A 22,492-nucleotide genomic window follows, 5' to 3' on the forward strand; every position below is an offset into this window, starting at 1 on the left:
CGTGTCATTGTCCTGTACCCCAAGTGTCATCGCTTCATTGTCCTGTACCCAAAGTGTCATTGTCCTGTACCCCAAGTGTCAGCATGTCATTGTCCTGTACCCCAAGTGTTAGCACTTCAATGTCCTGTACCCCAAGTGTCATTGTCCCGTACCCCTAATGTCAGTGCTTCATTGTCCTGTACCCCAAGTGTTAGCACTTCAATGTCCTGTACCCCAAGTGTCAGCACGTCCTGTACCCCAAGTGTCAGAGCGTCCTGTACCCCAAGTTTCAGAGCGTCCTGTACCCCAAGTGTCAGAGCGTCCTGTACGCCAACTATCATTGAATCTTCTACCTGAAAAGTTAGTGTTCTACTGTTCTGTTACCCCAAGCGGTGAACGTGTCAGTACATACTGATTACCATACTCAGGGCCTTTTACACTTCGATTATCGGCCTGCAAATACAACGTTCCTTGCCAATCACTGACCTAGTAAAGGTAAACAGGGGGGATGTGCTGCTGACCATAATGGAAACGAACGGTTGCACAAATGATCCATTAGTTCATGTATTATCTGCCTGTATAAAGGTTCTTAAATGAGCTCCGACTGACTTGGACTATAGTTGATCAGCAGGTAGTGACAGGTCCCTTATTCTGGACATGATGAGACGATCAGATCTCTCAATGTAACGAGCAGATAAACACAGATAGATCATTATCCTGGAAACCACAATAGGCTGAAGAACATGGAATGCAAGATACAGATTCTGTTCCAGCAATGCAGGACAGGTGGCCTCCTTATGAGTGGTCTGCTGAGCAATGAACACCAAGGGTCTATGTATTATAGAGGTGACACCTGTAGATAGTATGGGGCCAGTATGCATGTGATGCCCACATCCCCCATCATCACTGACAGTGTGGCTGCTCATACTTCTTGTAGCCGTGTATCGGTTCTGATGCACACTTTGCTTTCTATGCACATGTTGCATCTACCCATCTGCTCCCCGAGACAGTCCAAACTCTGTATGCAAAAATATATGAAAACAAATATAAAATGATGTATAAAAATCAGCAGCTGAAATGCTGAGCACAGGGTTTGCCTTCTCTTGCAATAACCAGCTTTCCTACATGAAGATTAGTAGACGGATCAATTGGAAAGTGATGAGCTTCTGTCTCTGACAGGCGTTACACCTGGGGAGGGGTCTGGAGCGAGCAGAGGCGGACAGGGAGGGATATGGGAGAGACCGTGCATGGGCTAAACAGATGTGGGATGATAGCAGATAATGATGGTGAGAGGTACAGGGAGGTACCCTGCCCAGAGAGGAGAGACCCTCATCCAGAGGTGAGAGCACATTTACTACAACAACCATCATCCACCAAGTGGGCTTCATTCTGGGGGGCACAGGGGCATCTATAGGGGGCACATCTCAGCAGACACAGAGAACGCAAAGGAAGGTAACAGAATGATCCGCTGTGTGCAGATAAAATGTGAAACTTCATATAGAAAGGAAAACTGGGGAAGGGGGGGGGGGGTGCTCTGTATGGTCAGAAAAACCATCAGGAGCTCAAAGGACAATAGTGGGAACCAGGAGGAATGGTAGCATAGGGTGAGAGGTGAAGACATGTCACTGTGTGTTACATAGGACTGCAGGTAACATCTACTACATGATCTGTACTCAGAGAGTTGTCACTGTGTTATCTGTGGTGTTACATAGGACTGCAGGTAACATCTACTACATTATCTGTACTCATACAGATATCACTGTGTTGTCTGTTGTTTTACATAGGACTGCAAGTGACATCTACTACATTATCTGTACTCAAAGTTATCACCGTGTTACCTGTGGTGTTACATAGGACTGCAGGTCACATCTACAACATTATCTGCACTTAGTTATCAATGTTGAATGTAGTGTTACATAGGACTGTGGGTAACATTTACTGTATTTTATGTATTCAGAGAGTTATCACTGTGTTATCTGTTGTGTTACATAGGACTGCAGGTGACATCTTCTACATTATGTGTTGTCAGAGAGTTATTGCGGTTTGTTATTTCATGGTGTTACATAGGACTGCAGGTAACATCTACTACATTATCAGTATTCAGAGTTATCACTGTGTTATCTGTTGTGTTACATAGGACTGCAGGTAACATCTACTACATTATCTGTATTCAGAGTTATCACTGTTATATTACATAGGACTGCAGGTAACATCTACTACATTATCAGTATTCAGAGTTATCACTGTGTTATCTGTTGTGTTACATAGGACTGCAGGTGACATCTTCTACATTATCTGTATTCAGAGGTATCACTGTGTTATCTGTTGTGTTACATAGGACTGCAGGTGACATCTTCTACATTATCTGTACTCAAAGAGTTATCACTGTGTTATCTGCTGTGTTACATAGGACTGCAGGTAACTCTACTACATTATCTGTATTCAGAGGTATCACTGTGTTATCTGTTGTGTTACATAGGACTGCAGGTAACATCTACTACATTATCTGTATTCAGAGTTATCACTGTTATATTACATAGGACTGCAGGTAACATCTACTACATTATCAGTATTCAGAGGTATCACTGTGTTATCTGTTGTGTTACATAGGACTGCAGGTAACATCTACTACATTATCTGTATTCAGAGGTATCACTGTGTTATCTGTTGTGTTACATAGGACTGCAGGTAACATCTACTACATTATCTGTATTCAGAGGTATCACTGTTATATTACATAGGACTGCAGGTAACATCTACTACATTATCTGTATTCAGAGGTATCACTGTGTTATCTGTTGTGTTACATAGGACTGCAGGTAACATCTACTACATTATCTGTATTCAGAGGTATCACTGTTATATTACATAGGACTGCAGGTAACATCTACTACATTATCTGTATTCAGAGGTATCACTGTGTTATCTGTTGTGTTACATAGGACTGCAGGTAACATCTACTACATTATCTGTATTCAGAGGTATCACTGTTATATTACATAGGACTGCAGGTAACATCTACTACATTATCTGTATTCAGAGGTATCACTGTGTTTATCTGTTGTGTTACATAGGACTGCAGGTAACATCTACTACATTATCTGTATTCAGAGGTATCACTGTTATATTACATAGGACTGCAGGTAACATCTACTACATTATCTGTATTCAGAGGTATCACTGTGTTATCTGTTGTGTTACATAGGACTGCAGGTAACATCTACTACATTATCTGTATTCAGAGGTATCACTGTGTTATCTGTTGTGTTACATAGGACTGCAGGTAACATCTACTACATTATCTGTATTCAGAGGTATCACTGTGTTATCTGTTGTGTTACAACACCATGTTCTTTGGTAGCAAAACAATGATAAATGAAGTTCTAGCACTGCAAAGTAATTGTTGTGTCTCTTTATTTGTGGCAGCAAAGTTACAGCATGTAGATCAAAACCTCACACTCCAAAACTATGGACGTTATCACTATGTTATCTGTGGTGTTACATAGGACTGCAGGTGACATCTACTACATTATCTGTACTCAGAGAGTTATCATTATGTGTGTGTTTTGATTACAGATAATGTAGATGTTATCTGCAGTCCTATGTAACACCAAAGATAACACAGTGATGAGGTCTCCTGCACACAACCATATTTTCAGTTCTGATCTGATCCACGCTATTTGAGGATCGGATGCGGACCCATTAATTTCCATGTGATGTCCACATCCGTATGTCCGTTTTGCAGCCTCACAAAAAGATAGAACATGTCCTAAAATGGCGGCATGCACTTGGCCGGTATCCGTGTTTTGCAGATCCACGGTTTGCATACCACAAAGCACAGTCGTGTGCATGAGGCCTGACTCTCTGAGTACACATAATGTAGTAGATGTTACCTGCAGTCCTATGTAACACCACAGATAACACTGTGATAACTCTGAATACAGATAATGTACGTAGTAGATGTTACCTGCAGTCCTATGTAACACCACAGATAACACAGTTATAACTCTGATAACAGATAATGTATTAGATGTTACCTGCAGTCCTATGTAACACCATAGATAACAAACAGTGATAACTCTCTGAGAACACATAATGTAGAAGATGTCACCTGCAGTCCTATGTAACTCCACAGAAAACACAGTGATAACTCTCTGAGTACAGATAATGTAGTAGATGTTACCTGCAGTCCTATGCAACACTATAGATAACACATTGACAACATAGGTAAAAATGATAACTCTCTGAGTACACATAATGTAGTGGATGTTACCTGCAGTCCTATGTAACACTACAGTTAACACAGGGCTAACTCTAAGTACAGATACTGTGGTACATGTGACCTGCAGTCCTATGTAACACCATAGATAACAGTGATAACTCTGAGTATAGATAATGTAGTACATGTTATTACCTGCAGTCCTATGTAACATCACAGATAACAGTGATAACTCTCTGAGTACAGAAAATGTAGTACATGTTACCTTCAGTCCTATGTTACACCACAGATAACACAGTGACATCTCTGAGTGCAGATAATGTAGTAGATGTCACCTGCAGTCCTATGTAACACCACAGATAACACAGTGACAACTCTCTGAGTACAGATAATATAGTAGATATTACCAGCAGTTCTAGTGCAAAACCACAGATAACAGTGATAACGGAGTACAGATAATGTAGTAGATGTTACCTGCAGTCCTATGTAACACCACAGATAACACTAGTAACTCTCAGAGTACAGCTAATATAACAGATATTACCAGCAGTCCTAAGTAAAGCCACAAATAACACAGTGATAACTTATCGAGTGCAGATTACGTAGTAGATGTTACCTGCAGACCTACAGACAATGCATGATAACTCTCTGAGTATAGATAATGTAGAAGATGTAACCTGCAGTCCTATGTAACACATCATAATGCCACCAGTAGCAGACCTGCAATGTTTGATATTACCTCTTTACCAAATGATAAACTCAGGTCCTGCTACATCTGTGTATGTCACACACCGTATCCACTCCATCCTGTATCTAGACGGCAACCCGTAATCCCCTTCTCTAGCTTTAGTGCTGCCCGCGGCTTGCCCAGGTTGGTGTCCCCTCTCCCTCTATCGTGATACCTTTCTGTGGTTCCGGAATTCTCTCTCCTCTGATCATTTGGGGTTTAAGTGATCCTGAAAACCCCATCTTTACCTTCTGAGGACATGAGTGGTTTGCTAAGTGCTTCTTGCATATTGACTGTGCATACATTACAGCGCCAATGCAATCACTCATTTGCAGGCAACTCAGGGGCGGCCAGTGGATTAGTTAACACTTGCAGAAAGGATTTTGTGAATTTCATCGTACACCCGTGATAATTAAGACATTGCACCGAACACCTTTACGAACTGAGACACGGAGCCCAAAAGTAGTCAATATTCAAATAACTATAAGTTTATAACCTAGTAAAATAGGAGAAAGTAGGAGAGAAACGTAAATCTCCTAGAACATGGCAGAGATTTATCAACAGAGCCGTAAAATGCAAAAATTAACAAGTCAGCAGAAATAGTGCTAATTACCATGATATAATATATGTGAAGTAACGTGCTGCGCAGGTCAGACACTCCTCTTTCTCACATGGCTCATGGACATTTGCACCTATATTTTGAGCATACAAAAATCTTATTATGCAGATAAACCTATTCATCTGCCTTTAGTTTGCATTTTCAAACTCACTTAAAGGGATTGTCCAAGTATTTAAAGGCTATGTACATCTCTGGGTGCATTTTTTTTTTAAAAATTATTGCATTGTACTTATTTTGAGCTAAAAATCATTTTTTCTATTGGTCTTTATTACAAATATGGAGCCCTTTTTCTGTACAGAGCTGAGATGCTCTAGTAGCAGCCTGTGGATTTTCTCTCTTTTCCGTCAGACCAGGAGCAGACAGACTCCTTATCTCTGCTCCCTGACATTATAAACACTCATTATAGCACAGTTCTTATGTTAATGACAAGAATGAGGTTTATTAGATGACGGCACAAACCGAAAGTACCAGTCACACAGCTAGAAAAACAGTTAATCCTTTGTGACAGAAGGGCTCAATATTTTTAATAAAGGCCAATTTAAAATATTATTTTTAGCCATAAATGAGCAAAATGCAATCATAAACAAAAAATGACTCTGAAAGTGTACATAGCCTTTAATACTGATGACATATGCTTAGGATAGGTCATCAGTATGCGATAGGTAGGAGATTGGTGGAGGTCCGACACCTGGCACCCCTTCTGATCAGCTGTTTGAAGAGACCGTGGCGCTCCAGTGAGTGCTACGGCCTACTTGCAACTTAGTAAGCACAGCACTGTCCACTGGATAGTGGCTGTGCCTGGTATTGGCGCCCATTCTCTTGAAGGGGACTGAGCTGCACCTAGGCCAGTGACCGAAGAAGGTGACATCACTGGCCTAGGAAGAAGCTGTGGTGCTCGCATAGCGTCACGGTCTCTTCAAATAGCTGATCGGTGAGGGCGCTGGGAGTCAGAGCCCCATCGATCAGATACTGATCACCTATCCTGAAGACAGGTCATCAGTATTAAACCCTCTGACAACCCCTTGAAGCGACAAAAAGGCGCTGTCTGTCTGAATCTGGTATCTGGAATCTCCAGTGATTGTCGAGCTTTAGAAGTTTAGACAGCATCTATACACATCATGCTACAATAATCAACCGGATTAGGTTTTGTTCACACTTGTGTAAGGAGTGTCCCGGCGACCCCCATCAAAGTCAGTTGGATCAGTCTGCTGCATTATAGACCTATTGCAGAACAGAGTGAACAGAACCTCAGGCCAGGGGAGGACACAGATGTCATAGGGCACATGGCAAAGCTTAGTATAAGCCCCCTGAGCCCACTAGGTTTCCCTGTCTGTATGCATCAAATACTCCCAAACAACATGGAATGGAAAGCGCAAACCTCAGATTTCTGATAAACTTTAAATATTTTTTTATATTAAGCAGAACATTTTTAAATTAAATACAAAATTGTAATAAAAATTTGCCCTTCGTTTTACCCACTTTATCTAACTTCTATGCCAGAAAACAGGTGCATTATAAATATGGCACCATATTTGTCAACGTACATACCCCATACAACTGGCATACATACAGTGATATATCTCCCCCATACAGCTCTATGTCTGCGGCTTCCATTATACAGGTGTACAATAAAACTGTCTGCCAAAAGAGTTCAGTGCATGAATTTATACAGTTACCATAGACTGCAATGGAAGCTGTAAAATCTCTTTGCACTGAGCTCCCCCTACTGGAGGTGGCATGAAAACGCAGTGTTTTCATGTTGGGAACAGAGGAAGGAGTTCAGCGTCGAACCCCTCATCCCCGGGCCCCATAGCCGTCACGTGGTTTGCCTCCATGGAAGGTATGCCACTGCCTCATGCATAACCCAATTATTTGTCTACCTCTACTGACTGTCCCATCAGTAATAACGGGCACTCCATATGATTAGCCATCACTTTATGATCAATAGGGGTCTGACCACTTGAACCCGGGTGAAAGCCCTTTCAGCTTCACCCCAGCAAAGCAGGTAAAGTCTATGAAGGATCCTTAAAGGGTCTGTCTCACTTCAGCAAATGGCATTTATTATGTAGAGGAAGTTAATACAAGGCACTTACTAATGTATTGTGAATGTCAATGTTGCCTCCTTTGCTGGCTGGATTCATTTTTCCATCACATTATATACTGCTCGTTTCCATGGTTACGACCACCCTGCAATCCACCAGTGGTGGTCTTGGTTGCACACTATAGGAAAAAGCACCAGCCTATGCGAGCTCCTACGGTCCGGGCCACTTGAGAGGCTGGCGCTTTTTCCTATAGTGTGCAAGCACGACCACCACTGATGGCTGGGTGGTCATAACCATGGAAATGAGTAGTGTATAATGTGATGGAACAATGAATCCAGCCAGCAAAGGAAGCAATATGGACAATCACAATACATTAGTAAGTGCCTTGTATTAATTTTCTCTACATGAGAAAAGCCACTTGCTGAAGCTAGACAACCCCTTTAAAGGTATGTTCACATGGCAGATTTTCCATATGTATTTCAGTGTATATTCTATGACTAAATCCACGTGGAATCTGCTCTAAATCCGTCTCTTGGTGTTATCGATTGGAAACCTGCCATCATAGTACATATGGCAAGGATTTTTCGGTACACGAATAAGGCCACTTTCACACTTGTGTTGTTAATTCCGGTATTGACATACGACAGAGGATCTCAATAACGAAATTAAACTGATCGTTTTGTTTTTACACATCAGGATGCATCTGTTCCGTTCGGATGCGGTTGTGTGAAATGAAAATGGAAAACAAAAACGGATCCGTCACTAAATATAGAATGCATGAGGACTAAACGGAAATCTCAATGCCGGGAAAACAACAAGTAGCCTTAGAAGTCTATGTTGTGTGCATTTTTATTAACATTAAATGGGGTTAAATCCGCGTGCAGATCCGCAGCATTTAGAAACACTAATCCACGGCAGAGATGTGAGGGTCCAGCCTGAGATTTCGGCCACGGATTCCCAGGACAACATGTGTCCAGTGATTAAGGAGCGGTGCACTTATATGTATTATGAGGGTCCCGGCAGTCATGCCAGGGAGTGAGGGCATATCCTAGTGATACTGTGGGAAACCCCCTTTAGGGTAAATCTGTGCTAAATGCACGGCAAATGCTGCATATTTTCCCGTGAGGATTTTACTCTACACCTTTCAAATCTGCAGTACAAATTTACATTTTGCTAATTTAAAGTCTGCCCTAGAGGTGCATTTCTGCAGTGAATTTTTTTTCCTGTAGATGTGGATGATATTTGGTAAAATCTCATCCACTTTGCCGACAAGGGTGGGGAGATTTATCAAGACCAGCAGTCTTGATAGCCCCTGCACCGCCAGAGAATACACCTAATTTATGACGAGGTGCTTGCCTTGTCATAAATTAGGCGCACCCTCCGGCAGTCTGTGCGCTTAAAGAGCGGTCTTAGATTTCTGGCTTCATCTGCGCTATTTGTCTCAAGTGTTAACCACGCCACTTTTCCACCCTTGCTGTGGAGGAGATCTCTGTATGGAATAGCAGTGGTCTCCTCTGCTAGCTAGTAGGGGATTGCCGGGAAGGAACGCTCCCTCCCAACAATCATCTGCCACATCTGGCTATGTAATACAGCCTTAAGCCACATTCTTATCAGTAGGGTAAGAATTGAGCTATAATGTGTGTTAAGGAGGTCAGAGATCAGAGATAAGGAGCCATCGGCTGAGCTCCTTGATGGGAAACAGTAAAAATACAGAGCATACTACTAGAGAATCTCAAGGCTGTACAGAGAAAGGGGCTCAACATTTTTAATGAAAACCAACTGAAAAAAATTATTCTTAGCTTAAAATTAGTACAATACAATAATAAAAAATTACTGCCTTTAAGGTGGGTTTACACATAGGATTTTGCTGGCAATTTTCTGCAATTTTTGTGGCAGTTTTTCCAACTGCATTTTTTCTGTGTTTTTTTTTGTGCTAAAAATACCAGCTCCAGAAGTTAGCTGAAGTTCCATGGGAAATATGAAACCTAAGACCCACTGTGTGCACAGAGACATAGGAGAATTAGTGCAAATCAACCTCTTCTGATTTTGCTGATGGCAACACTTTTTTTCGGTGGGCGCCGTATTTCCAGCATACATTAGAACGGAGGGTGAAATACACCTTTTTAAGATAATGCACTCAGAAAACTTCTGCATTCATGAAAATTCTTCAGTGATTACTTTCAGGATACAAAAATAAAAAATAAAATAAAAAATAACATATTGAGCAATGTTATTGCACAGGTCGCCCCCACACCAAGAATACAGCTACTAAGAAGGGCCTTGCAATGAGTAGTAACGTGCATTTTCATGTGTCTGGTTTCTGTGACGGGATGACTCTGCATCCTGGAAAAAAATTATTTTTGTAGGAAAAAATTATTGTTGCCAGAAATTCAAGCAAGAATTGATTGCCTGGAGACAGCGCCCTGACTCAGTGTGATGTCACCGTCTGTGCACAGGTCTATGAGGGAGCTCAGGCATTGTACCAGCGATGTATCCATCTGTTTTATGTGCACCCCTCACCTACAACACTGGAGGAAGACAACTTGTGAATGACCCTCATATTTATGGCAGTCATGACTGCCATATGTCTGAATAATATCGCATCTAAGAAGGCAGAGACTGACAACAAGTGATCAGAGCCCTTCAGGAGCTAAAGACCTCAATGGAAAGCAAAGGGGTCTGATGTCCAAGGTGCCCACTGGCAGCTCTGTCTGACAAGAGGCTGCAGAAACGCAATGGAGCAGGGGTGGCATTATCTACTGCACGCTAAGGCTACTTTCACACTTGCGGCAGTGTGATCCGGCAGGCAGTTCCGTCGTCGGAACTCCCCGCCGGATCCGCCGATCTGCATGTGACTGAAAGCATTTGTGAGACGCATCCGGATGCGGATATATTTCACAAATGCATTGCAAGAACGGATCCATCTCTCCGCTTGTCATGCGGACAGACAGATCCGTCTTGTATCTTTTTTCACCGGTCTGCGCATGCCGGTATTATTAGTGCGGGATCCAGCACTAATACATTCCTATGGGGAAAAATGCCGCATTCAGGCAAGTCTTCAGTTTTTTTTCGCCGGAGATAAAACCGTAGCATTGCCTGATCAGTCAAAATGACTGAACTGAAGACATCCTGATGCATCCTGAACGGATTGCTCTCAATTCAGAGTGCATGGGGATATGCCTGATCAGTTCTTTTCCGGTATAGAGCCCCTGTGACGGAACGCTATGCCGGAAAAGAAAAACGCTAGTGTGAAAGTACCCCAAGTCTGTACATAGCTTGGCTCCATATATACAGTATATTATACTTTCTAACTAAGACTTACAAAATGAATGGTCGATGATCACTAGATGTATTGGTCAGGGAACAGAAGGTATATGGTGATGTCCTGCAGTTCTCTAAAGAGGTCAGCGGTGTGATAATCTGCAGAATATACCACTGTATATCATTTAGAAGGCAAAGGGGAAGAGCAATATATTCTGCAAATCTCTAGAGAGGTCAATGGTGTAATAACCTGCAGAACATATCAATATAAATCTGTCTGGTGATAGAGGGGACAGTCAGAACAATGTTCTGCAGATCTCTACAGAGATCACTGGTGTAATAATCTGCAGAATATATCAATATAAATCTGTCAGGAGGTACACGGGGCAGGAGCAATATTCCGCAAATCTCTAGAGAGGTCAGTGGTGTAATATTGTGGAGAATATATCACTATGTATCTGTGAGGAGGCAGAGGGGACAGAACAATGTTCTGCAGATCTTTAGAGAAGTCTGTGGTATAATAGTCTGCAGACAGAGTAATGCTCTGCAGATCTTTAGAGAAGTCAGTGGTGTAATAGTCTGCAGTCAGAACATGTGAAACTTCCAACAAGACACCTGCAGCAGAGCAGGAAGCATCTTTACTGTCCATGAATAGTGTTGAGCGAACTTCTGTTTTAAGTTCGGCGTCTAAAGTTCGGCTTCCGGTTAGCGGAGAATCCCGATATGGATTTCGAATTCCGTTGTGGTCCGTGGTAGCGGAATCAATAATGGCCAATTATTGATTCCGCTACCACGGACCACAACGGAATTCGGAATCCATATCGGGATTCTCCGCTAACCGGAAGCCGAACTTTAGACGCCGAACTTAAAACAGAAGTTCGCTCAACACTACCCATGAATAGTTAATATGCTGGTGTTAATCCCCGCACGCCCAACACCTCCAGGAATCATTCTACCCGGCTTTGTGTACTCTTTGGTTTAGGTTATCATATCGGCCTAAAATGTGAATATACACAGATTCCTCCAAAGTAGTAAAGTTTATTGTGGGAGAAACCAGATTCCTGAGGCTGGGAAGTCGGAATACCTTTACAATGAAGGAGAGGTCCCCTATATACACAGAAGACTCATTTGTCTTATATTCTTTATACATGTTATATTCTGCACTTTGATTGACAGGGCCGGGCAGGCATGATCACTTTTTACATTGCCTGGTCCTGTCAATCAATGTGTAGAGGGCGCGGCAGTTGCAGAGAGAGCAAAGCCTCTAAGTGTAACAGCTACGCCCCCGTTGCTCCTAGAGGCTCATTTGCATATATTAGAACATCATATGTCTCAGTAATGTGGACACATATGAACATGGGACCAACACAGATGCCTTCAGCTGCCAAGCGCACATGTAACAGGTCAGCCAGTGTCATAGGTACAAAACTGCTGACAGATGCCCTTTAAAACAATGTACCCGCAAAAGATAGATAGCTTCTGTGTGCATTCTGTATTTTTCTCACTCCCATCATTATTTTCAAATGTTTTTATTTCAGGCTGACATAATAAAGTTGTACATACAGTGTGATATGATAAGTAGTACTTTACAGCATCAGAGTAGTATATAGGAGCTATTACGTCAACCTTTCGAAACCAGTCAGTTTTTAGAAGGGGGGTGAGGGGAAAAGGAGAGGAGAGGGGAAGGGGAAAGGATGAGTTATGGGGGATTAGTAGTACAAAAACCATAACTTGACTCCTTGCAAACCGCAAGGTGAATAGAACATAACAGCAGCCCAATATGTTCACCTCTCCTCCACAGTTAGTGGAGTTAGAATCCAAGCAAGCACGTGGCGCACAGGGACCCCCACGGAGCCCTCAAGTAGGATCATATCCCTTAGGCCTCATGCACACGGCCGAGAGCGGTCCGTGGTAACCCGTCCGGGATTCCTGCTGACAGCAGGAGCGCACGGCGTCATTGGTTGCTATGATGCCGTGCGCTTCATGCCGCGGACCGCTCTCGGCCGTGTGCATGAGCCCTAAGTCATGTAGACTTAGACACATCAACTGCGCCAGCCTCTACATAAGGCCTCATGCACACGACCGTTGTTGTGTTCCGTTCCGCAAAATGGGGTTCCGTTGTTCCGTGATCCGTTTCTGTTTCCTTGTGTCTTCCTTTATTTTTGGAGGACCACCAGACATAAAGGAATGTAAAAAAAAGTCTAAGACAGGTTTGCCATGCAAATGCCATGCGGGTGACAATCTTGTGTGCCTCCGAGTTTTTTAGCGGTCCCATTGACTTGAATGGAAATAATAGGACAGGTTATATTTTGTTGACGGACTGGAACCACGGACGCGGATGGCAAACGGTGCACTATCTGCATTTTCAACGGCTCCATACAAATGAACGGGTCCGCACCTGAAATGCTAAAATCAGCAGAACGGACGCGGAAGCAAACTACAGTCATGTACATGAGGCCTAACTGTGACATGCTTAAATCTACGCCAGAACAACAATGGAGGACCCTATCTGGGTATAGGTATATTTACATAATTAGCAATTTAAGCCATACAGGCTTAGGCTACTTTCACACCTGCGTTAGGTGCGGATCCGTCTGGTATCTGCACAGACAGATCCACACCTATAATGCAAACGCTTGTATGCGTTCAGAACAGATCCTTCTGCATTCTATGTAAAAAAAAGTCTAAGTCCTGACTTTACATTGAAAGTCAATGGGGGACGGATCCGTTTGCAATTGCACCATATTGTGTCAACATCAAGCGGATCCGTCCCCAAGTCAGGACGGATCTGTTTGGCTCCGCACAGTTGTTGTCCGCCTCCAGAGCGGAATGGAGGCGGAACGGAGCCAAACTGATGCATTCTGAACGGATCCTTCTCCATTCAGAATGCATTAGGGCTAAACTGATCAGTTTGGGGCCGCTTGTGAGAACCTTGAAACGGATCTCACAGGCGGACACCGAAACGCTGGTGTGAAAGTAGCCTTAGTACCCAACGGGACCCAGAGAGATATTTACATATTTACATTGATAAAATATAACTTTTATTTAAGCGTGTTAAAACTCAATTCCTTGTGAGCAAAACAAAAAGGTTTAATACATAAACTGCTACTTGTGTCCAGTGTCTGATGTCATTTGTATTTAGTTGCTCATAGCAAGGATGTGCACTCTTCCTGCTAATCACATAGGTGCTGCTAACGATTCACTAATGGCCAGTTACATCACTGACTGACGTTAGAGCTAAAACTACCTATTGATAAATTCTCCTTAATGCGTACGTGCTGAATATATCAGACCTAAGGGCACAGACGGACAGATCACTAAAACCTAAAGCTGCCCCCCGACATGTTTCGCCAGCTAGACTGGCTTCTTCAGGGGTTTTGGGCAGAAGCGAAGGACGACGCCACAGACAGTGAGTAGCGTCATATAGATGGGTGTCACTATCATTCACAGTTACCCAATACCACAACATAGTATCCATCCTTCGCTACACCGCTCAACCAATCACGGTGTTTGTGCGGAATTCCCTCATGGCGTCCTGCGCGCCTTCCCAATGCGCACAGATTTAGAGCTGAAAAATGCCGTGCTAGCCTCAATTTAGGGTGCGCACAGACTTAGAAATTTTAGTGATGGATACTTCAAAGTGTGCAGGTCCTGCGCAGTGTATGGGTGCGCATCAACTTAACAATAAGCGTATCAATAGAAGGAGAATGATGTGCTCATATTGTCTTAAATTACTCAAAAAACAAAGGGCCAGATTTATCATTAGCTCAAGTCAGAATAATGGAGTGAAAAAGTCGCTAATTTTTGCGCAATCGCTTAAACTGCGCAAAATTTTGAGACTTTTATTGACTCTGCACTATGCTTGCCAATTTTCTGAAAGTGGGCGTGTTTTCTTATGTAAATGAATCTCTAGACAGATTTACTATTGCGACTATTTAAAAAGTCGCAAAAAAATGCGCAGTTTCACTCCAATGAGGACCATGCTTATCTTATGCGACTTTTTAATAGAACATGCGACTTTTTCGTAAAGAAGTGCGACTTTTGTAAAGCTGCTTACTGACGGATAAACTGCTGCCGTCAAACCACATTTATTACAGTCTTAAAGGGCCGATCATATATCTGACTTGGCTAAAACTGACTTTAGCCATATGTGAAAGTGGAGTGAGCTGTCAGAGTAATGTCAGAGCCCAAAGACTCTCTCCCCTGTCTATAAATATAAAAACAATAATTCAATTCACTTCTGCCCAAAACCCCTGAAGAAGCCAGTCTAGCTGTCGGGGGGGCAGCTTTAGGTTTTAGTGATCTGTCTGCCTGTGCCCTCAGGTCTGATATATACAGCATGTACGCATTAAGGCCTCATGCACACGACCGTTGTTGTGTTCCGTTCCGCAAAATGGGGTTCCGTTGTTCCATGATCCGTGAATATCACGGAAAACGGAACAACGGACACGGAACACAACAACGGTCGTGTGCATGAGGCCTAAGGAGAATTTATTAATAGTGATGTAACTGGCCTTTAGTGAATCGTTAGCAGCACCTATGTGATTAGCAGGAAGAGTGCACATCCTTGCTATGAGCAACTAAATACAGATGACATCAGACACTGGACACAAGTAGCAGTTTATTTTTAATACCTTTTTGTTTTGCTCACAAGGAATTGAGTGAATAAAAGTTATATTTTATCAATATGTAAATATCTATCTGGGTCCAGTCGGGTACTAAGCCTGTACGGCTTAAACTGCTTTATTATTTTCTATGCCAAAAACAGGCGTAGAAAATGAAAAAATGCGATGGCCCTGCCCATGTCACGCCCCCATGGAAAAGTGGCGCAAGTGGGGAAAAGTCGTAGATTCACCCGCAAATCCCGTTTGCGACCAAATCTGCGACAAAAGTACGCCAGAAAGTGGCGTGCTTCTCATCATAAATGACCCCCATGATTTAAACAATAGATCATTTTCTGATTACGCATTTCCTTTAAACAAGAATATTTGGAAAGCTGCTTTATTTTTTTTTATTTCAAAGAATATTTGGCAGGATCAGCTATCATTGAGCAAGATGAGAATCATTGGGCAAAGCTATTTACACCCCATCCTGTTGTGGTGTTTATTTTATACACCCTAGAGGGACCAGCGATAAAGCGCCCCGAGCCTTTGTTTGCTCACAGGATGTGTGTCATTTTTTTACTGTGAGTGGTTAATGCGGGCGGAGAGCCCTGTTAATACGGGCAGGAAACATTTAACAAATTGTTAGGAGGAAAAACAAATCTGAATACGAAGTAAAGACACAAAGTGAACATCTAGAGAGGAACTTGGTGGCGGATGACGGAAACTGTGTGCGTGTTATATGAGAGAGGTAGCTGGGTATGTGCACCGCTGCATCAGATTCCGCTTCTTGCCCCATCCTCAGGGTAACAGATACTGGTGAAGACACGGCAGGTGAGTGAAGGTGGTGCAGTTTACAAGATAGTGTGCTATTGCAAAAATAGAGAATAGGTTGATACCAATATGCATACAGGTTATCATAATAGGTATAAGGGCTTGTTCACACGACCGTATGGCTTTTTCTATGTTTTGTGGACCGTTTTTCACGGATCCATTGTTCCGTTTTTTGTTTCCGTTGTGTTTCCGTTTCTGTTCCATTTTTCCGTATGGCATATACAGTAATTACATAGAAAAAATTAGGCTGGGCATAACATTTTCAATAGATGGTTCCGCAAAAACGGAACGGATACGGAAGACATACGGATGCATTTCCGTATGTGTTCAGTTTTTTTTTGCGGACCCACTGACATGAATGGAGCCACAGAACGTGATTTGCGGACAATAATAGGACAGGACTCAAAATGTAGCGGACATTTTTTGTGGACCCATAGAAATGAATGGTTCCATATAAGGACCGTATACGGAACGCAATAAACGGCCCGTATACGGAATGAAAAAAAAAAAGTTTGTGTGAATGAGCCCTAAGGCTGCAAGCCAAATGCTTTCTCTAAAAGTCAAAGGACTCAGAAGTGACAACTGGGGGACCAAAATGTGCATGTACTCTATACAAAGGATAAGCACTCTTGGCCAGTGATGGCCAGTTCGCAAGCAAACACATGCGGGCTGCCATCTCGACTCACAAGTCCGGCGATGCACAGGTAAGCCCTTACCTGTGCCGGGAGCCGGTCTGAAATCAAATGCGGTCACCGGGAGCAGGCAGTTCCGAGAACAGCCGCCGGGGGACTTCATCGGGCTGTTCTCGGAACTGCCTGCTCCCAGTGACCGCATTTGTTTCAGACCGGCTCCCGGCACAGGCACAGGTAAGAGCTTACCTGTGCATAGCCGGACTTGTGAGTCAAGATGGCAGCCCGCATGTGTTTGCTGGTGAACACTGCGAACTGGCCATCACTGCTCTTGGCGGCTAGGGATGAGTGAACTTGCATTTTTCAAGTTCAGGTTTGGGTATTTGTGCAATTCCGTAATGGACCAGGGAATCCTTTAAGAGGCATTCTGTTTTGCATTCAGTCATAATTAAGGTTGAGCGAATCGACTTTGGATGAAGTTTCATCCGAAGTCGATTCGCTCATCCCTAGTCATAATAGAAGTCAATGGGCAGCATAACGGATCCGGATGGTTTCCGTAATGCATGAGTCCTGTCCTGCATAACGGAAACCGCCCAGATCCGTTATGCTCCCCATTGACTTCTATTATGACAGAATGCAAAACGGAATGTCTCTTAAAGGCTTACGTGGTGCAGTCCGTTATATTCCGTGATAACGGAATTGCACAAACACCCGAACCCCAAAAATGCACGTTCGCTCATCCCTAGTCTCGACCAATGAGATGCACCAACTCGCACTCTGACTCATTTGTAGGGGTCCTTTCAGTGAGATCCGTGGGCCCCGTCATCTCCTGAATACTAGACAGCCATTTACCCCTGATGTCGAGTTACCTGATTGATGATGATTTTAATGATTAGTTATAACATGAACAGTTTATTCTGCAGCCTTACATTGCAACAACCTCTTTCAAATATAACAATGAGCGCTAAAATTGTGCCAGTTCATCAAATTTCATACAAAGTTTGTCCAATTTTTGTGACTTGATAATTAATCTGGCTTAAATCAGCTCAACAGGCTAAACTCGTCCATTTTCCTTTCTACTTTGCAAAGCTAGAGTGAGTGGTGTAAAAATGCAAAATGTCGCAAAATTTCTATGCTGAGCAGGTATCTGTGCAGCAAAAAAAATAAAGCAGGAATCTAAATAATTTTGAACCAGCACAAGTTACACTGAATCTTTTCACACAAACCTATAGCTCAGCTACTCCTGCTCTAAAACACGCTGCCTGCAGATTATATGTGTTCAGTTTGACTGGTTCCCTTTAAGCATCGTCACTTTTTGGTTTAATAGTACCCAAATTATGCGCCAACTATATTTACGTGAAAAATAATTAAATAAAGAGGTCAATTTAAAAAAAAAAAGTTCCTCCCAGGCAGGAATCTTTATGAAACAATACAATAACATATACTCACCTATTTTACCACTGCTGCTTCCAGAGAGACTACCCCGATCCTCCCAAATTTTCCTTGTTTGGCTGCAGCAATGATCTGCACGTGACCACTGCAGCCAATCACCGGCATCAGCGTTCTCATTCTGTATAAATTAAAATGGCTGTAGTCGCGTCTGGGGTACAAGCACAAATCAATAGCTGAAGCCAAAAGATGATAGGTATGACATTTTTAGGTATGAACTTTTATTATTTTATGACAATTCCTGCCTTTGGGGGATTTTTTATAACTTTGACAAGGGGGTATTGCGGTAATTAATTTATGCTAAATTATATCATCATGTTCTTCACAGAGATCCTCCAGGTCTAATGATGTGACAGTGACCTGGGCACTGACATGGAGAATGGAACTGGAGACAACCAGGAGATCAATGTCACCACTTGCACCATCAACCACACCATACACCAGACCCTCTTCCCAGTGGTGTACGTTGCTGTGTTTGTCATCGGTCTCCCAGCAAACAGTTTGTCTTTGTACTATGGCTATCTTCAAATCAAAGCCAAGAATGAGCTGGGGATATATTTGGTCAACCTAACCGTGGCGGACCTCCTGTATATCTTCTCCTTGCCCTTCTGGATTCAATATGTCCTTCAACATGACAACTGGACCTACAATGAGCTGATGTGCAAGATCTGCGGCATCCTCCTGTATGAAAACATATACATTAGTATTGGGTTCTTGTGTTGCATTTCCATTGACCGATACCTGGCCCTAGTCCACCCGTTCCGATTCCACAAGCTTCGGACTAGGAAAGCTGCCCTTGTGGTTAGTATGGTCATCTGGTTCAAGGAAATAATGACTAGTTTTTTCTTCTTTGGGCATGGGGAGGTCAGCAAGGACCCCGACAGCCATATTGTCTGCTTTGAACATTATCCCATAAAAAGCTGGGAGCACAGTATCAATTATTACCGCTTCTTTGCCGGCTTCCTCTTTCCAATCTTTCTCTTGTTATTTTCTTACTGGCGTATTTTCAGGGTCATTCGAAAGAGCCAAGGGACGCAGACAAAAAGGAAGCTTCGGATCAAGCAGCTGGTCCTCAGCACCATCCTGATCTTTCTCATCTGCTTTGGCCCCTATCACATACTCGTGGTTATTCGGAGCTTGTTTGAGAAGAACTGTTCATTTGCTTCCAAAATATTCAATGTCTACCACTTCTCCCTGCTGCTCACCAGCTTGAACTGCGTTGCCGATCCTGCGCTCTACTGCTTTGCCAGCGAGAGCACCTACAAGGACTTTCTGAGGTTCAAAGACACTTGTCTTGGCTGTATAAGCTGTGGGAAGGTTGGGCAAAAAGACGCGTATGAGATGAACTATACGGACGTCTCCAGAGCAAAGACCGGCAAAACAAATCCATCTCCGGCAGAAACAAATCCATCCCCGGCAGAAACAAATTCATCCCCGGCAGAAACGGAGACGTCTGTCCTGTGCAAAGACAAAACATCCAGTGCTGAAAACGGAAATGAGGAGGGCCCTGCCCCTCAGGTATAGAGAAATAAAATGGAGTAACTATGTCGTTTGGCGGTTATCATATTGTGCTGTTTTCACGCCCTTTCCTAAATGCTAAAAGCATACGTAAACTATTAACCCTTCCCGTGCCGTACACTGTTTGGTGATTAATTCACTGGTTACTCAAGGGTCACGCCAACTATCACTAGATTTTTACAAAAATTCAAAGGGCTATTCCACAAAAAGTTATTTTTTTTATCATCTATCCACTAGATAAGAGATAAATACCGGATCCCGGTCTACCGCAAGTCCAAAACTGCAATCCTGAGAGCAGAGGGTCGCTGAGTCACCTCTCTGGATCCGGAGTACTGCGCTTGTCGGTCTTCCTCACCATTCGTTTCTATAGGAGTGATGCAGAGAGGTCTCTGTTAGACCCATAGAAGTGAATAGAGCGGTGGACCAACATGCATACTACTGCTCCATTCAGAGAGGGGAGGCAGGGATCTCAGTTCTCAGGACTTTTGGAGGTCCTAGCAGTTAGACTGCGATCCCATATTTATTACCAATCCTGGTGATAAAAACTTGATATCTTGGGTATCGTTAGAATAACTTATTCTGAAACTCTGCAAACTGCACTTGCTGCTTGAGATATAGGGGTGATTATTTGATGGTTTTCTTGCGTTAAAAAGTTGTAAATTATGGCACAAGCAAAAAAAAAAAAGTGTAAAGAAAAGTAGGCGAAGTTTACAGGAAGGGCAAAAAGTCAAGACAAATCTATTAAGTTTAACCGAGTTTTCCAAGATTCTAATATTGATGACCTATCCACAGGACAGGTCATCAATATCAGATAGTCGGGGGTCTGACACTCTAGTGAGTGCCACGGCCTCCTCGCAGTGCCGTCCAGTGTTTAGTGCATGTGCCTGGTATTGCAGCTCAGCCCCATTTACGAAAATGAGACCGAGCTGCGCCTAGGCCATGTGACCAACGAACATGACATCACTGGCCTAGGAAGAGGCCACAGCGCTCATCAAAGAGCTTAGGACTCTTCAAACAGCCGACCGGTGGTGCCTGAGTCGGAACCCCACCGATGATATATTGATGACATACACTCAGGATAGGTCATAACTATAAAAAATTTGGAAAACCTCTTTAAAACAAAAAAAGCACAAAATGTTCTAAATATCTCATAGCAGGAAAAAATCCTCAACCAAAAACATACAAAAAACCAACCAATAGCTATAGGTGGAGTGGTGTCGGGCCGAGCACAATCAAATACACCAGACCAAAATATCTTACCCCCACAAAAAAAAATCATGAACAGATACTGAGTAACAATATCTTTATTAATTAAAATCTTTATTAATTAAACAGACCAGTATGCCTCCACCTCGATGTACGTTTCACTTTTCAGCTTCCTCAGGGGATCTGAGGAAGCTGAAAAGTGAAACGTACGTCGCGGTGGAGGCATACTGGTCTGTATTTGACAATCATGTAGGGTTATGTTTGGTCTATTTCATATATGTTATTACTTGTGACTTTTTACGTATTGCTGCTTTCATTGTCCATTATTTTTGGGATCTTTATCTTTTAAAGTTGTTAGCACTTAGCACTTTATATTTAATTTAAATTCGTGTACCCAATAGTTGGACAATGGATCTGAATGCCATAATAAGACTTAGCAAGCCCTCCTGATATATGGTATCTATTACTACAAGACCACTGTTGCTTCCTTTTATATGTGCTGCCCTTGTTGTGACTGATTTTAGATGTTTAATACTGTGATGTTTAATTAATAAAGATATTGTTACTCAGGATCTGTTCATGATTTTTTTTGTGGGGGTTAGATATTTTGGTTTGCTGTACATATCTCATAGCAGGCAAAGAGATTTTTTTATATATTTTTTTAAGATAACCTACATTGCCTCAAATTTATTAAGAGATGTGTGTGTAAATTTTGCACCTTTTATACAGACAACCTTCAGCTTAAGGCTACTTTTACACTGGCGTTTTGAATTCCGTTTGTGAGATCCGTTTCAGGGATCTCACAAACGGTTCAAAACGGATCAGTTCAGCCTCAAAGCATTCTGAATGGATAAGGATCCGTTCAGAATGCATCAGTTTGGCTCCGTCCCGCCTCCATTCTTCTCTGGATACGGACACCAAAACGCTGCTTGCAGCGTTTTGGTGTCCGCCTGGCGATGCGGAGCCAAACTGATCCGTCCTGACACACAATGTAAGTCAATGGGCATGGATCCGTTTTCACCGACACAATATTGTGCAGTTGAAAACTGATCCGTCCCCCATTGACTTTCAATGTAAGTCAGGACGGATCCGTTTTGACTTAAGACTTTTTTAATGCAAACGGATCCATTCTGAACGGATACAAGCGTTTGCATTATAGGTGCGGATCCGTCTGTGCAGATACCAGACGGATCCCCACCCTAAAGCAGGTGTGAAAGTAGCCTAAGACTGACATGCCAGTTTTGATAAACCTCTGCCTCAAAATGAGCCAGAAATCTGACACGTGTTGCTTATTAAAGGGGTTGTGTAAGCAATTGGCATTTGTCATGTAGAGAAAGTTACTACAAGGCACTTACTAACGTATTGTGATTATCCATATTGCTTCCTTTGCTGGCTGGATTCATTTTTC

General features: G+C 42.8%; 3 protein-coding genes across 5 annotated transcripts in view; 2 read left to right on the top strand and 1 right to left on the bottom strand.

Annotated features, from left to right (window-relative positions):
• Positions 1-22,492, top strand: part of CCDC88C (coiled-coil domain containing 88C) — a 139,924-nt gene that overhangs the window by 95,626 nt on the left and 21,806 nt on the right. The gene's annotated exons all lie outside the window — the stretch shown is intronic.
• Positions 1-22,492, bottom strand: part of DGLUCY (D-glutamate cyclase) — a 131,308-nt gene that overhangs the window by 37,182 nt on the left and 71,634 nt on the right. The gene's annotated exons all lie outside the window — the stretch shown is intronic.
• GPR68 (G protein-coupled receptor 68) lies at positions 1,194-20,702 on the top strand. Of its 3 annotated transcripts, none has more exons than XM_040412111.1 (2): positions 1,194-1,318; positions 18,689-20,702. In XM_040412111.1, exon 2 carries the CDS (start codon positions 18,733-18,735, stop codon positions 19,882-19,884), a length of 1,152 nt encoding a protein of 383 aa, XP_040268045.1. In that variant the 5' UTR covers positions 1,194-1,318; positions 18,689-18,732; the 3' UTR covers positions 19,885-20,702. The 3 variants fall into 3 exon arrangements, with proteins under 3 accessions (XP_040268045.1, XP_040268046.1, XP_040268044.1); XM_040412112.1 differs by lacking the exon at positions 1,194-1,318 and adding an exon at positions 1,386-1,431; XM_040412110.1 differs by lacking the exon at positions 1,194-1,318 and adding an exon at positions 16,128-16,282.

Source organism: Bufo bufo, chromosome 11 (genome assembly GCF_905171765.1).
Source record: "Bufo bufo chromosome 11, aBufBuf1.1, whole genome shotgun sequence".
Taxonomy (NCBI): domain Eukaryota; kingdom Metazoa; phylum Chordata; class Amphibia; order Anura; family Bufonidae; genus Bufo; species Bufo bufo.